Here is a 15,885-nt window from a genome sequence, read left to right as displayed (position 1 = left end):
AGTACATTTTTAAGTCTCTGCTTTATAAATGTGACATAAAGAGACAGGTGAAGAGATGGAAAGACCAAAGAGAATGGTGATACCCTCTTCCCACCTTTCTATGTTTGAGAAAAATTGTAGGTTAGTCTGACATTACAAGACTAAGGATTCTTGAAACATATACATATACTTGTTTTCTGTCTTTGTGTTCTGTACTTCAAAACTCTACAAGTGAAACAAGTCACAAAATGTGTAACACACAAAAACTGATGACAAATATTATACATTTAAATTACTTTCACTTTACAATCATGATCTATAATAAACAAGATAGGAATATATTGATATCATTCCTGGATTTTGCTTGGGATTTGGAACTGTTCCATTGAACCACCCAAAATAGGTAATTTGATTGTTTTTGCCAAGAGAAACTTGTTGAGTAATGTCAATAACCCATGGAAACACGTTTCTTCCATCACACCAACCATTTCTGCCATATAACCAGGTACCATGTTCATTGGGTTCTACACCATTTAAAACTTGGTTAGCACACCCAAGAGGAGTTCCTACATTATATAAAGAAGATTAAATAAGACTGTTGGGTGAAGTAAATATACATAAATTAATTGTAGTTTTCATTAGAAGGTTTACAGTATGAAAATTAGTGTAGGGTTACATTGGTGATTGGAATACTTGCACTACAAGTGTACTATGATTTTCATTTTAATCACTCTTTTTAAAAATCGTTGTTTTCAAATGCCAATGCTGCACAAATTCAAAAATGACAAATATGACACAAGGAATTGATACACAATCCAATTTTCATAGGCTCTGTATGCTTTTCTGTTAAGGGATGAAAATTTACATTTACACATCTTTCTATACAAAGAGGTTCAAAATCTTAACTACCAAAAAATAAAACCTCCGAATTAAATTTCTTACCTGCTTCACTGAAAGTTATATTATTGATATGTCCATTGACAGAAAAATGATGAGAAGTAACACAGAATTCTCCACATCCATTTTCATCACTTCCATGACCAGTTATCACGGCAAATATCACAACCTACAAGTAGAAAGGAGTAGAGTAAAACAAATTACACTTACAACTTCAGTATCTCCAATGTCAGTATGATAAAAACACTGGTTATGTCAATTTGTTAAAGTGATTCCAAGCTCTAATACTTGGATCCAATTCATATTTAAACTTTTAAACCATCTGAAACCATTGCAAGGGTCACAAGTTTATTGATAATCTAGTGGTATTTGAGATTTGACCTTAAATGAGTGCTACAAACTTCTAAGAAAATACAAATTCAGAAGGGGATCTAGCTATTGATGAACTAAATGTTTGATTTATTCTAACCAATAATGGTCAGTATGAGAGTAACCTCAATGGACAGTGTTTGTCTTGAATAATCAGAGCAGAACTATTAGTAATGCTAAGGATACTTTGTCCAGAAATGTTTATCCTGAAGAGTCAGAAGTAATTCTTTTCAGAAGTTGGGGGGGGGGGGGGGGATAGTCCTCAATCCCCAAGACGGACTCATTTTATAAATAAATGACATGTATTGTTCAGAGTCTGTACAGTCTGTCTGTGCTTCATATGTAATGTTTGCCTAAAGAAAACTTGTGTTTCAAATTCAAGGGATGGGTACACCCAGTGATGAAAGTTTCAGAAGAGGCACAAAGTGCTGATGGGGGGGGGGGGTGATTTCTAGGATGAGAAACATAAAAAAGAAAGCAAGTAAGCATAACATCTCCACCTCAAACTTTGCAAAAAGTTAATTCATTTTAAAGGGAGTAGGTACAGGATGAGTGGATGGGGGATGAAGGTGAACACTTTGCATAAAAACTATAGATTTCTTTCAGGATATAACATTCAAGGTGTGTCTATAAAGGGGTATAATTCTTAATAGAGATTGAGAATTTCCCTGATTCATTAATTTCTGATTATGGAGTATATTAATATTTTCTTTTAGACCAAATCATAATAATTTCAGTGCATATGTAGATATTCTTCTAATATCTTAGTTTAAAGTTTGTAATATTTTCTCTTCTATTAAACGAATACATAGTGAACAGATAATACCCTAAGTTTTGAAAACTTGCAAAGTCACATCTTTTCAACAAGTAAAACAGATATGAAATAACAATTATGGGTATATTAATGCTATTATACTGTAAATCAACTTAGAATTTCACAAATGACTTGCCTTTTTGACATCTATTGGAGGAGTGAAGCTGTATGGTTTGAAATGAGAATTATAATGTATGTCAAATGTTGCACCTGGCTGGTAGAGCACAAAAGTTTCTGAAGGAGAAATGCTGTCTGAAAAATAAGTGTTATTGCTAATAATTATTTAAAATTTTAATCTTTTTGTCATATATAGAGTAAAATACGATTTGAACCAGAAAAATGACAAAAACAAGCAGGTCCCACCATATGTTAATATCAGTGACTTTGACCTTTTGCCCTGCCTTCTGACAAAGTGACTCCAATATCTATAGAAGTAGCTATGCTTGGACTACATCTATAGAATTTTGGAAGATATCAGTCTTGATGTAGTACATAATCAATCCTGACCTTCAATAAAGTGACCTCAAATTTTGTCAATTCTTTTTATCTTCTTACAAAGATTCTTGTCTAACATGAAAGTATTGATGTTGATAGTCATATCAATAATCTGCTGTCTTATTCTTGATCTATGAATAGAAACTCAAAGACCAATATATGTCTATCATAACCAACCTACACTTATATGGTAAAGGTTGTAAACTGAATAAAACTTAAGTTATACTTTCATTAAAGAGTTGATGGGAGGTGAAGGTAATGGAACAACACAGTGATTTACCATATCAAACACACAGTTTGATGCCTAACCCTTAAAGGATATGTTGATGTATGTACTAGCTATTATAACAATATTTTACTATTATAAGAGATAAATGTAATTTATGGCACAGTTGAGTCACTCATATAAATCTCTAAAAAGAGAAACATTTTCAAAATTTTTTTTACCATTTCTTTTATAAAGTCTAAGGTTCAGAGAAGGTATCCATGGCATTGCCCAGGGTGCTGTTTTCATTGTGAATTTACAGATAGCTGATTGGTTGTTCTGAATCACGGGTAACAATGGAGAAATGTCAGTTAGCCAGCGACCAATTCTCCTGAAAAATAAAGTATATATATATATATATATATATATATATATATATATATATATATATATATATATATATATATATATATATATATATATATATAAAGCAAGATAATTAATTCCCTACATATTGAGTATTTGTGTTATTTGATATTTTGATGAAGTTATTCCATGAGCTTTAACTGTAACAGGTGCAAGCTTCACTTGTATAAATATTCTCTGATGTTTTGCTTGTTGTCTTCAGCTACCTTTTTGCACAACTAAAAATGGTGACATATTTTCAAGTAGTGATGTTGATATTGCAGTTTGTCAGCAATCATCACCCTGTGTCAGGTGGGACACTGTCTGACAAACAGACAACACTAGACTCCATAAAGTCCTTGATCTACAGCAATGCTAAGGCTACAGTTACACTGGACTCTACAGCACTAAAGGAACTGGTCAAACTATCAAACTCAGGTATATTTTTATAAAAATTCAATTAAGAATTTTTCAGAGCTTTAATCAGAAAAATTTATATGAATTTGAATCATATTATTGGACATGCATTCCACACCAGCTGCTTTACTGTAAATGTCTTAAATTCCACATGCTTAATATTTCGCAATTTCCATGTTGGTACATTTCATGGTGCATGTATGGTTTTAATTAATTTCACAGTCTCTGAATTTCTCCTCATTAAATATTAGTGTTAAAAACAAAGAAAGTTATCGTAAATTATTTATAATACACATACCCAGTGACTAACTTTAAACAGCCATTGTTAAAAAACTTGGGTTTCTTATGATTACTATTTTACTACTAAGGAATAGAAAAACAGGAATAAGAGTGTATGGCACATATTTTGATACATGAATGCTACTATGATATGCCAAAAGAATTCAAGATAGCTTAATGTGTTTGCAGAAAATTCTTTGATCATAAACATAATGAAACAATGTGGAAAATTCTTTGATCTTAAACACAGTGAAACTAAACCTCTTGCAATGTACTTGTATTACACTTTTACAGTATTTATTTTGCAAAATCAAGGAAAATAAGGTTTGGTCAAATGAATTCAAGCTGATCAGCACAATAGCTTATATATTTCCTTATTTGTTTTCAAGTTTGGTACTACCAGTCATCACTGGAAGTGAATTCTAGAAATCATAATTTTTTAAACTTTAAAACATTTTTTTTTTTTGGAAAAAAAAACATACATGTAGTAATTGTGTAACTATTAAAAATTTGTTATGAAAACTTTCCACAAATGTTTTTTGTTGCAAACTGGAAGTAGTTGAAAAATAAAGCCTAACTGAAAAAAAAAATATTCAGGTTTTTTCCTGGCCATTGTTACTTCCAGTTTCAAGCACAAGTGTTTTCAGATCGAACAGGAAAATGAAGCTTTTTCTCTGAAATCTTCAAGGATAATAAAAAATACTTTGTACATGATAAGCTGAGACATAATTTCTGCCATTCATCAGATGACATTCTTGTTGCTCCAGCAAAAGGCATTGCATTTAGTTAAGAGATGAATTTAATTTTTGAGAATTCATGATGACATGAACTACGACGCTTCAGGCCGGCATATTTCATGAAGTGCATTATTGCTTCATGATAAATATGCAGGCATGAAGCATTGTAATTCATGTACCTCATGATTTCTCAAAAATTAAATTCATATCTTATATTTACATTATTTTTCTGATGACTTGACACATATTTTTGTCATTCAACGATCACTTTTGGAAAAAAAAGTTAGCACTAATTTTTTTTTACTTCAATCACATCACAATGGAAATATTCTTACTCATCCCATGGTAGTTCATGAGAATATGAACTTTTTCTAATATGCAAAGAATCTTGCCGGAAAACATTTGGAAATGTATATATTTATTCTTATTTTCAATAAATGGATGTTTTGTAAAGATTAAGATTTTTTATATTGTAAAATTATATTTGTAGGTTACTCACAACCAACTAGAGGTGTCAGTTTCTCTGTTTATGTTAGGACCAGTAAATTCATTGTTGGACAAGGACAGACAGTTAGGTATAATGGAATTCTGACAAACGATGGCAATGGATATGATGACAGAACAGGGGTATTTGTTTGTCCAAAAGCGGGAACATACATGTTTGTTATTGATACTCTCACAAATGGATTTTCTAGGTTTGTCATTAAATTAAACAAACAAATTGTAGCAAGAACATATAGGACTGTTGATGAAAACAAACACTGGGGTTTAGCAGGCAGAACTGTGATAGTAAAACTGAAGTGAGGTGACCATGTCGAAGTCGACAGTGATGGCATTGGAAACACCGAAATATTTTCAGATAGATACTCTGGATTTTCTGGAACTCTGCTTTACTAACAGATAATCAAATGAAAGAAAATGTGAAAACTTAATCATAACACTTCAGAAGAAAATACATGTATAAAAGTAACTATATTGAAAAAGCTCATTTTATCTTTCTGATGTAATTGTATCTCAATAAAGACAGAATCAATGAGCAGACTGTCTTCATATTTATGTTATTAATTATCATAACAGAACTGTAGATAAACTTCATTAATAATTTTGCAGATTTTGATAATGTGAACATGAGAGAGAGAGAGAGAGAGATGGTTACTACATTTTAAAAACATCTTTCTTCAGCAACTTATCATTTCTCCCAGTATGTATGAGTACTACAAGATAATATGCTTGACTTGAGCATAATGGAATACACCAGTTTCATGAATATTTACCCTTACTGAAAATGTTTCGTGATTGACCATACATGACTTTGTTCTGATGATAATAGGTGAAACTTGCTTGAGAACAATACTTCTGGTTGATGAAAACTCTTTAAATCTCAAGTTATTTAGCCATTTCTACTTTAGTAAATTGTGTTCTGCATATCTCTTACATCGTTTTCATTTAGAAATGTCAGTTTTGGCAAATTGCAATTGACTTTAATTATAACTTAGTTTTCCTCATGAGATCTAAACCTTACTGCTCTCTCTCTCTTTCTCTCTCTCTGACAAATAAATATGAACATGAATAAATTTAATCTACTCTACATAAGTTGTTGCATAGAGATATGAAAATTAGAGCATTACTGTCATAGACAAGGGGCATATATATGGCCCTGAATAGACTATACTATTTTTCCTTTTATATGTCAAATTCAATGTACATGTACATTGGATATGTAAAAGTGATCTGGCAGCTTTAAGAATTCAATACACGTACCCCAAACTCTCATTTATCTCAGTATTTTAACAGCCCCTCCATGTTTAAGATATCAATATTTAATTGAACTATTGAAAACATGTAATAAGTGTTCTTCAGTACCCTACAATATAGTTTAATGACATCCTGAGGATACGGAGGGGAATACCTGTGAAACTTCAGAGCAAGAAATTTGGGGTTGCAATTTTAGAAACTGAAAAATCTTTCCTAACATTCTCATTCTTTGTATGTACATTATTGATGGAAATAAATGAAAACTATCACATAAGAATTAGTCACAATAGGTCTTTATAACATGCCAGAAACTACTCTGCACTCACAATTTACTTAATTGTGATTTCTAAACATTTTCCTTTAAATTCATGATTTAAAGATTATGTGATCACTCAAACATATTATTTTGTGTTTATTCATCTTAAAAGTTCTAAAATGTTTTAGCACACGGGTCTGTCCATCTGAGCACTTGTACAAAAGCATCTCCACAAAAAGGCAAAATCTCTTAAACTTTCCATATATTGTTATTTATGATTGCCTGCTGAGGGCCCATGATTATGGAGATGCCAAAGTTATGAGAACTCTCTGCTCTAAGTTCATAGTTATTATAATACACCAATGATTCAAATCCATCCCTAAAGAATGCATGAAACAAAATTTGTCATCTTCTTTGTAATCTTTTGTTTAAACTAGGGATGTCAACGAATATTCGAGTACTCGACTATCGTTCGATCATACCGACTATCGACTAAAATTTCTTTAGTCGGTTATTCGTTAAAAATGTGTTAGCTAATAGTAGTTTTAAATTCAAGGTAATGAACTTGGATCCGCCCATTTCATTTATTTACAGATCAATGTTCTCGTAAGTAAAACTCGGGATAAGGTTTAACTGTTCAAAGGAAATTATGTATATGTCGATTTATGTTCGACAAACATGCCTCCAAAATCTACAGTTTTTGGCATACTTTATATGATGTTAGGATGGAAAAACAGTGAAAAGCAAGTTATCAAGTTTCTGTGAAACTGAACTTGTATTCTGCAGTGGAACATCAAATATTATGTATCATATGCCGAATCCGTCAAACATATAGTCTTAAAAGTAAAACTTTCCTAGTAACTTCGCTGCAAAAATGACAAAAAAGCAGAGCCGGAAAGGAAAATGTTGCTAACACAAACATGATTATCAAGGAATGTCTACCTCTTGTTGTAAATGGAGAGGGCGTTCAAGAATTGTTTGGTTTTGATTTAAATAATAAAGTTTCAACCTGCAATTCCACAAGATTTGACGTAATGCAACTATTCATAAAGAATAATTAAACAGCTTTTACAAAATTGTAAATACATGTTAACTGGAGGACAGTTAGCGTAATTAAATGGTGTTTCTTTCTGATATTAATATCATACAGTCATTTTAAGATTGTATTGATTGTTTGCACAAAATCTCATAATTAAAAGTTATCGCAAGCTCTCTCTGTTTTTATAAGAGACACGCTTTAATTGTTTACCAGTCATAGCTATAGATCACTAACAAAACATGTACAAATGACTTCAAGTAACGTGTAAATGTACCAGCCTTATGAAAAAAAAAAAGGACAAATGCCAGTGTTTGATATTCTGCATTTAGATAAAATGTGAAGTAAATATTATATTTGAAATCAAATACAGTGGATGCATGTAGATGTATTTATTGTACAACATAAATGTTTACGATTCAGAGATTCGTTGTATAATGTTGATAGCATAGTATAAATATTGTACAACTAGTCTATAAAAGACAAATAGTAAAATGACATGAAACATTAATTTAAATTTCAACGAATATTCGACTATCGTTCGACTAAAGCCTCCGACTATTCGACTAAGCTGTCCGAATAAAATTGACATCCCTAGTTTAAACACTTAAACTAAAGCATTTCCATTATGACCTCTTAAATCCAACCCACCACAAGGAGACAGGTCAGATTCTTTAATTTCATGAAGGGAGTCCAGATTCTCTGACTGCCATCAGTTACCATCGTTGCAAGCCATAGGTTTTTGTGCCCATTCTCTTTCTGCAAACTGGGTTTGTTGAAAGAGAATGGACACAAAAACCTGTGATTTGCAATGATGACCAGTTCCATCTATGAAAAATTTGCTGGAAATTGGGAGGAGAATTTAACCAACCTTCTGAAAGGACTAATCCATCTTCCTATCTCCATTCCACAAAGAGGGGATTTAGGATTACAGCAAACAAAGAGGCTGATCCCATGATCCCAGTGACCACATGTTGTGTCCTTATCACCAGGACAAGAAAGAGACATGTCCAGTTCTAATCCCTGATAGTCTGAAAATAGGAATCTCAATGTCATTCACTCAGAAATCAGTAAACAGGCTAATGATATTGAAATAAATTGTACAAGGAACAATTAAATATCTGCTGGTATCATGCTATAGTTCTGAATCTCCAAGCCAAGTAATCAAGACATCAATCCCACTATCTGATTGAACTATCAAAGGTTTTTTCACTTCCTAAAATACAGTGTAATTTTCTTGCATATTTTGAAAATCTATCTTTAGTTTATGCTTATTGTCCTTACACACATACATGTAATTATTAATTACTAAAAATATTGAAAAAAACCCCTCATGTAATACAAATTTATTTGCATTCGTTTCAGTAGTTGTTGATAACAGCTTGTTTTGCACTCTCTACCCTCGGCTCATATATTCACCTCTGTTGCTGGCTCACATATATCACGGTGATAAGCACGAAAAATAATGCATTTGTTTTATTTCATAATGATTAAATGCCTGCACTAATTTTGTCCTTTGAGGTAGATGTTTACTAAGTACAGTGTAGATCTATAGAACTATTATTTTAATTTGAAATTTTTTTTGGAATAACATGTTTTTTACTTAAAGTCAAAAATCTTGACGTGAGCCCATTGCAGAGGTGTCTGAGAGAGGAACGAAAGACAACTCTACAAGGGAGATTACTTGTTTTGTTGCCTTCAGAATCTTGTCAATGATTTTAGACTCTGATACCAATAAAATATTCTGTTTTTCATCCTTTCAAACCTTACTGCTTTCCATATATTATTTACACTTATTTACCCTTGCTTAAACATCAGGTTGATAAAAATATACATGTGAGAGCTGGAGCTAACATTGTAAGAATGGGTCTAAAATTAGACTAGCATAATACAATTACATGTAGATTGTATAGAAAAATATGTGATCACTCTTTCCCATCTCCCTCTCTATTCTCTGTGACATAAGTTCACAATTTATAAAGGTTTCAAAACAAAATTAAGAATATGTCCAGGTCCATGGTACAAAAGGTTTTAAATCAAATGCCTGATGATAGACAAACATTCACTGACTATGTATAAAGTCTGCAGTTAAAAAGTGGGCATCCTCATTATCATATGGAGATTCAAGAAAGTGTGTTGATCCCCAACTACAATTAATTATGTTTGCTGATTTTTTTTTTAATTATGTCTGACAGATTCCAGAAAGAATTAATCATCAGAACCCACAAAATACCAGTCTCAGGATAACTTAAACAGCTAGAACTTAAAATTTTAAAATAAATTCAAAGTACAATTATGATTCCTTTATATTTAACAAGGCCGAGTCTAATTATTTCTACCCTAGAGATTTTGATAATTCTTGAATTAATTTTTACTATTATATTTATTGCTTTAAGATTGAAAAATCAGATGTTTACCGTCCCAATTTCTTAGGGGACCATCTCAAAGGTTGTCAAATTTTACCATTGGACCCTATGGGAATTTGTTGGAAAAGCGCCAGATCATATTTTTTCCATATTTTTGTATTTCTGTCCTAGAGATTTCTTTTTCAGCCAAGTACATGAAAGTTATTGTAAAAAGTAACCAAATTGTGAAATTTCAAAAAAGCTGACCATCTAGGTTGGTCTAGGAATTATTACAAAGTTTATTTTTTCAATGCCCAATACCTCTAAAATTGCCATATTACAGTATATATATATATATATATATATATATATATATATATATATATATATATATATATATATATATATATATCAGTGCAGATGAATTATTTTGGTAAAAAAAATAGCAATGTTTAGATTTCTAGTATGTTTCTTTTTATGTTCTGTCAACAGTTTTTAGTATAATATCCAGGGACGTCTTGAATATACAATCGAGTCATGTCATTCTTCAGCGTCATGCATTGCTTACAAAATCGGTAAACAGTGATGTCTTCAGAGCCATTTCAGTGTTTTTCCATAATCATTGTCATAAAAGCACATTTTCAGACCCAAAGGCGTTAGAGATAATGTTAATTTTGTATCAAAATCACAATATTTGGGAAAGGTGTAATGTCGCAAATATAATGGCTGCTTAAAATTAAAAAGCTGCACAAAGCCATGCGCACTCGAATTAGACTTGGCCTAGTTAAAAAAGAAGATCATCAGAATCTAACTTGTTAACTCTGCTGTAGAAATGTTGGCAACCACTCCAGCTTGTCCCTGCATGACTTGTTCCTTAAAAACTTGGATGATCTGAGCTGGTCTCTGTAATCTTCGGGTCAAATTTTCTTTGTATTGAAACCTTTAAGGAGAGTATTTTGAATTAAGAAAAAACAATATGATACGATATTAAATGTGGAACAAAAAGAAATAACTTTCTTATCTATGCAGTTACTAATTTAAATTATTTATATTATGCATCAATTAACAATAACTTTTTAAGCTCTACAATATTTTTTGCAACCCAAACTATATACCGGTATTCTTTATTTTCTCTGGAAAAAATACCAAAAAAAAAAAAAATAATAATAATAATAATAAAAAATAGATAAAAATTTTAAAAAATAATAAAAATAAAATGAAATAAAATAATTTACATATTTTATTAGTTTTTCAATTGTGAAATTAAATCTCAAGGTATTCCACTCCAGACCTAATAGACCGATTCAATGAAATTGCTTACATAACAGATATGTATGGGTTGAATAATGAATAGTCAGTATGTTTAGACATAATTATGTTAATTACTATTGGTATGTAAGAGTGGAATGTGTATTAATTTGTGACCTTGACCTGTCTTTAAAGTCAGGTTAGTTGAAAGATGCTACCTTAAGGCATATATTTACTGATAAATTTGAATCTCTGGTAAAATCAATGAAATAAAAAAGACAAATCACCACTGTGTTTGCCAGTTGATGAAACTCATTGAAGGATAGAGGAACCACCCAACTTCCTGTAGTAAGCCTTGAGGATCAATGGCGGCAAAGAAGTTTGGAGAGGGTGTGTTCTGGAATGTAATATTGAGATGAGATCTGAAAATGAAGCCAGAAAAAAATACATACTATGTTCATAAAAAAAGGGCCATGAATGGGTGTAAATGTTGTAACAAATTAGCTAAACTGACTTGGGAGGAAAATTGAAGTTTTCAATCATGCTGGCAGGGATTGGTACTGGGCTGCTACACTCACTGTCTTGACAGTTCATGTCTTGTGGTGGTTCTGTTTTATTCTGCATAACTAAAACTCCTATAGCTCCTGAATTATGCATCGCTTGCATCTAAAATATGATATAATATAAAGTCAAGCTCAATTTAATAGATTAAATAATTGTTAAATCCATAGTTGAGCAACATGAATTATATAGAGAAGAGAAAGTTTTAGTAACTTAAAGCAACATCACAGACTATGTGGAAAGTCAAATATACGCGGCTAGGATAAGGCTGTCCGAAGAATGTCACAGTGTACCAGCCGTAGTAACTTCTCTGAACTACCTAGATATGACGTCATAATGGCATATGACGTCAAGTCACTGCATACTTGAGCTAACATGACGGGGAAAGTGTCATAACTTTTACATTCCTTTTACATCACATGTAGAATTTTTTTTACGTTGATGTTTAATTCATGTGTCTGGATTGTTGTTTTAAGGCTCTTATGATTGTGAATATTTGCAGTATAATATCGTTATTACTATTTCTTGTCTAACATGTACGTATTCAAAGAATGTGAAATGCCCCCCTTACATGTCTGTAGACAGAGTTAGAATTTATAAATCTTATATATGTTAGACTGGCACAAGTGAATAATAAGGATTAATTGAATATATTCTGTGTAAATCTACTAGAGAAATATGTCCTCTAACTGAATTTTGCTGGGGGATTGTATGTATTTTATCCTATTTTGTATAAATTGCGATAAAGAGTGGAAAATGACCCCTTGTATGTGGGTAAGTTGAATTTCTCGTGAAATATTTTCTTATGAAATAAAATTCAGACTTGCCCCCAGCACTTTATATATACCCAAGAATACGTTTAATTGGTTAATGTAACAAGCCGTTCACAATACTTTTGTTTTTCACTTGTGCCGATGCGATTTTTGTGCAACATTTAAGAAAATTTATAAGTGTCCATCACGTGATCAACACAGTCATGTGACATCATAAATATGCTTTTTTGTAATACCTTATTCAACTTTCTTTACAACTTAACTGTTTATGTATACATAAATAACAAATTGAAATCAAAACATAGCTCAATATAAAATAGTATATATTTAATGCATATTAAGCCTTCGGACAGCCTTAACCTAGCTGCGTACTGAATTTGTACTAGCTAGGCTGGCAAATTTAAATTTGACTCTTAAACCCCAAAAAGTATTTTTCATCACTTTTAAGTTTTCTGTAGCTACATATAAATAAAATTCATTTTAATAAGTTCACAAAGCATGCTTGCAAGATAAAAACTGTACAGAGACAATAATCATATACAACTGCACAAGAGGCACAAATATGTTTACATATGGATACCTTTTTGAAATATGAACATCCCCCAGTTGTTATAAGAGCAACTGAACCATTCACGCTACTAGTAGGCTGACATCCATTTGAGTTTGTGAGAATCAGTGGCAATGTTTTGTTTCCAAATGCAGATACTGGACTTGGTAGCCAATCATAGTGAGCATCTAGCCTCTTTAGCACAGTAGGGTAATCTAATGCTGTTTGAAACAATAAACTTGTGACACACCTAGGTACATGTAAATTAATCAAAACATGTAAATGGTTTCATAATTTTTTTCGTGAGTGCTTTTTTTCATTGTTTTTGTCATTTAGCAAAATTAAAAAAAAAAATCTGATCCCCATTAAAATAATGAAACCACAGTGTACTGTACTCTGAACTTTAAGTAGCTCAGACAGATTTTACATATATTGTATAATAATTGTATGTTAAATAAAACTTGGTGTCATTGGGGCCTCCACCTATAAATCAAGATTTCACGTTTCAGTCTAGCTAATATAGTAGCTATATATTTTCTCTGTCCTGCTACTTCTAACAATAATGGGGAACTCAGGAGTTTCAAGGTCTATCTAGTTTTTTTTTTTTTTTTTTTTTTTTTGGGGGGGGGGTCCATTTGGAAGAGCACAAAAACCAAATTTTATGTTTCCTTTTTTTTTAAAATTAAATCCTGAACATTCTCTAATTCCTTCTGCATCAGAATATTATCAATAATAAATTAATTAAGTCCCTTCTAAGGGATACCTGTTTGGATATTTTACATTCTATCCATGTCTAAGTTAAGGATAAGGAAGATTGACTTTAAAATCTCTTACAAAATGATTTTTCAAAAATGTCCCATATGGAACCATTTTATTTGCTTATAAGAATTTCATTTTACCCCCATATTTTGAAAGAAAGTTATTATATTTACAGACAAATGCCATTTTAATGAACAGAGAGACATTTGTATACAGCAATAACATTGTTCCATATGTGTTTTATTACATTTTGTGCCACCTCCTCTGGAAAAAACCCACCTATACATCCATTCAAAAAATTGTGGAACAAAAACTATACACAGACTGTTTTTATATGGATAGAATAGAACAGCATAGAAAAAAAAGAAGATTTTAGTACCATCTGACTGGATAAGAACTTGGTCATATCCACAGTTATGATCAACACACTCCCATTCTCTCAGTAATGTTGGTAACCAATTCCCAAGTTTCCAAAGTGGAAGCACTGAAAAGTGAAACTGGTTCATTTTGGTCCTTCTCTCAGCCTCCGACCTAAAAAATAAAGCCAAATAACTTCTATAATTATCAAAACTCTCCTTATATTTTTTGGTATTCTAAGAAAAAACAATTGCTGGGTTCTCCTATGTATACTTACAATGTAATACAGATTATAATTAAGACTCATACTTGTATTGTAGTAAAGTAACCAGAGTTTGACTTATCTTACTTAAAAATATATTAATATTTCTATATTGGTTTCTTATTAACGCAAAACCTATATTATAATTCAAGATAAACAGTAAAGTTCATTAATAGTTTATAAATCTTTAATTTAACAAAGTGCTTGTGTAAATACCTGGAAATACTTTTAACTAATGTATTTATCCTGTTATACATCCACTCTGCTCCATACTGTGCATGTACTTTGTTAGTAGAAGGAATAAAAAGAAAATGTGTTCTAGTATCATTTTGAACAATTGGCAAAAGTGCTTCATCTGAATTCCATAAACAGTCCAGAAAAGCAGAACTTGTAGGGTCAAAGTAATGTATTATTAAAGGCACCTTATTAAATTGTTTGGTGGGATAGTCAAATTTTCCTGAGAGTGTCCACAAGCTAAACGAATGCGCGGCGTCTCCTGGTTTTAGGACTATCACTTCACCGTCCTTGAGCATACGTCTTTCTTGTGCATCATTTAAACCTATTTTGTTGTTGTTAACATTAACATTTCCCTCCTGTTTAAAGTTAAATTTGAAATCGTCGATTTTTCTAATTGATGAATCAAATGAAAATTCTTCAACGAATCCGTGTTCGTTTACAAGGGATGAAGTTACATGTATATATAAACGAACACTGCAAACTAAAAAGTAAATTCGTTTCACGTCGTCTGCCATTTTGAAATCATGTGACCAAGCTGGGCTTCATAATGAGTCCGAGGTAAATTGTCTTCTTTTCCATCAAATATTTTTTATCGATGGCTATCATTGCATCATTTTATGTATAATCATGCATAAAAGTACATTCCTTTTTTAAAGAAAAATAATACTTTATAAACAAATACGCTCAGCATCTCTGAACCTCACTAAAATGACATATATATCGGGATCAAAAGTCTTAACATCGTTCGCCAATCAAAATCAAGAAGCCATAGGAGATGCCAACGAATATGGCGACCACGGAGGACAAATCGGCAACTTGAATATGTTACTTTCTTGGTAATTTACTATGTTTTTACCACTTTTTTGATATCATTTTAATGAAAATAAATAATATTTCAATTATTAATCAATAGTAACGTGTAGATTTGGGTTTTAAATTGGTCTTGAAAGTTTGCCAAATATTCATGTCAAATCTTGTTTCATTCTTGAGTACTTGTGCACATTGCAGGTCAAATATGTCGTTGAAAATTTCGACTCGAAATGCACTCATAGAAAAAGACACCAATATTATTTGTTGTATTCCTGTTTTAATTTGACTATCTGTTTATTTAATAATTTTCATTATTTGGTTTTCTGCAGTATTTTCATAGTA

The 15,885-nt window shown here is 31.5% G+C and overlaps 1 protein-coding gene across 1 annotated transcript; it reads right to left on the bottom strand.

Annotated features, from left to right (window-relative positions):
• Positions 1 to 266: 266 nt before the first annotated feature.
• LOC133183952 (uncharacterized) lies at positions 267 to 15,179 on the bottom strand. The gene is made up of 11 exons (XM_061318827.1): positions 14,713 to 15,179; positions 14,257 to 14,408; positions 13,152 to 13,339; positions 11,752 to 11,903; positions 11,525 to 11,659; positions 10,802 to 10,929; positions 8,516 to 8,675; positions 3,002 to 3,150; positions 2,196 to 2,311; positions 922 to 1,045; positions 267 to 545 (listed from the first exon to the last, which is right to left on the bottom strand). The coding sequence occupies exons 1-11, from the start codon at positions 15,027 to 15,029 to the stop codon at positions 289 to 291; spliced, it is 1,878 nt and encodes a 625-aa protein (XP_061174811.1). The 5' UTR covers positions 15,030 to 15,179; the 3' UTR covers positions 267 to 288.
• Positions 15,180 to 15,885: the final 706 nt, after the last annotated feature.

This window comes from Saccostrea echinata, unplaced genomic scaffold (assembly GCF_033153115.1).
Source record: "Saccostrea echinata isolate AGI-Se365-2 ecotype Australia unplaced genomic scaffold, CSIRO_AGI_Sech_v1 ptg000001l, whole genome shotgun sequence".
NCBI lineage: Eukaryota > Metazoa > Mollusca > Bivalvia > Ostreida > Ostreidae > Saccostrea > Saccostrea echinata.
The sequence above is the reverse complement of the archived record's forward strand: the minus strand, read 5'-3'. Positions and strand labels throughout refer to the sequence as shown.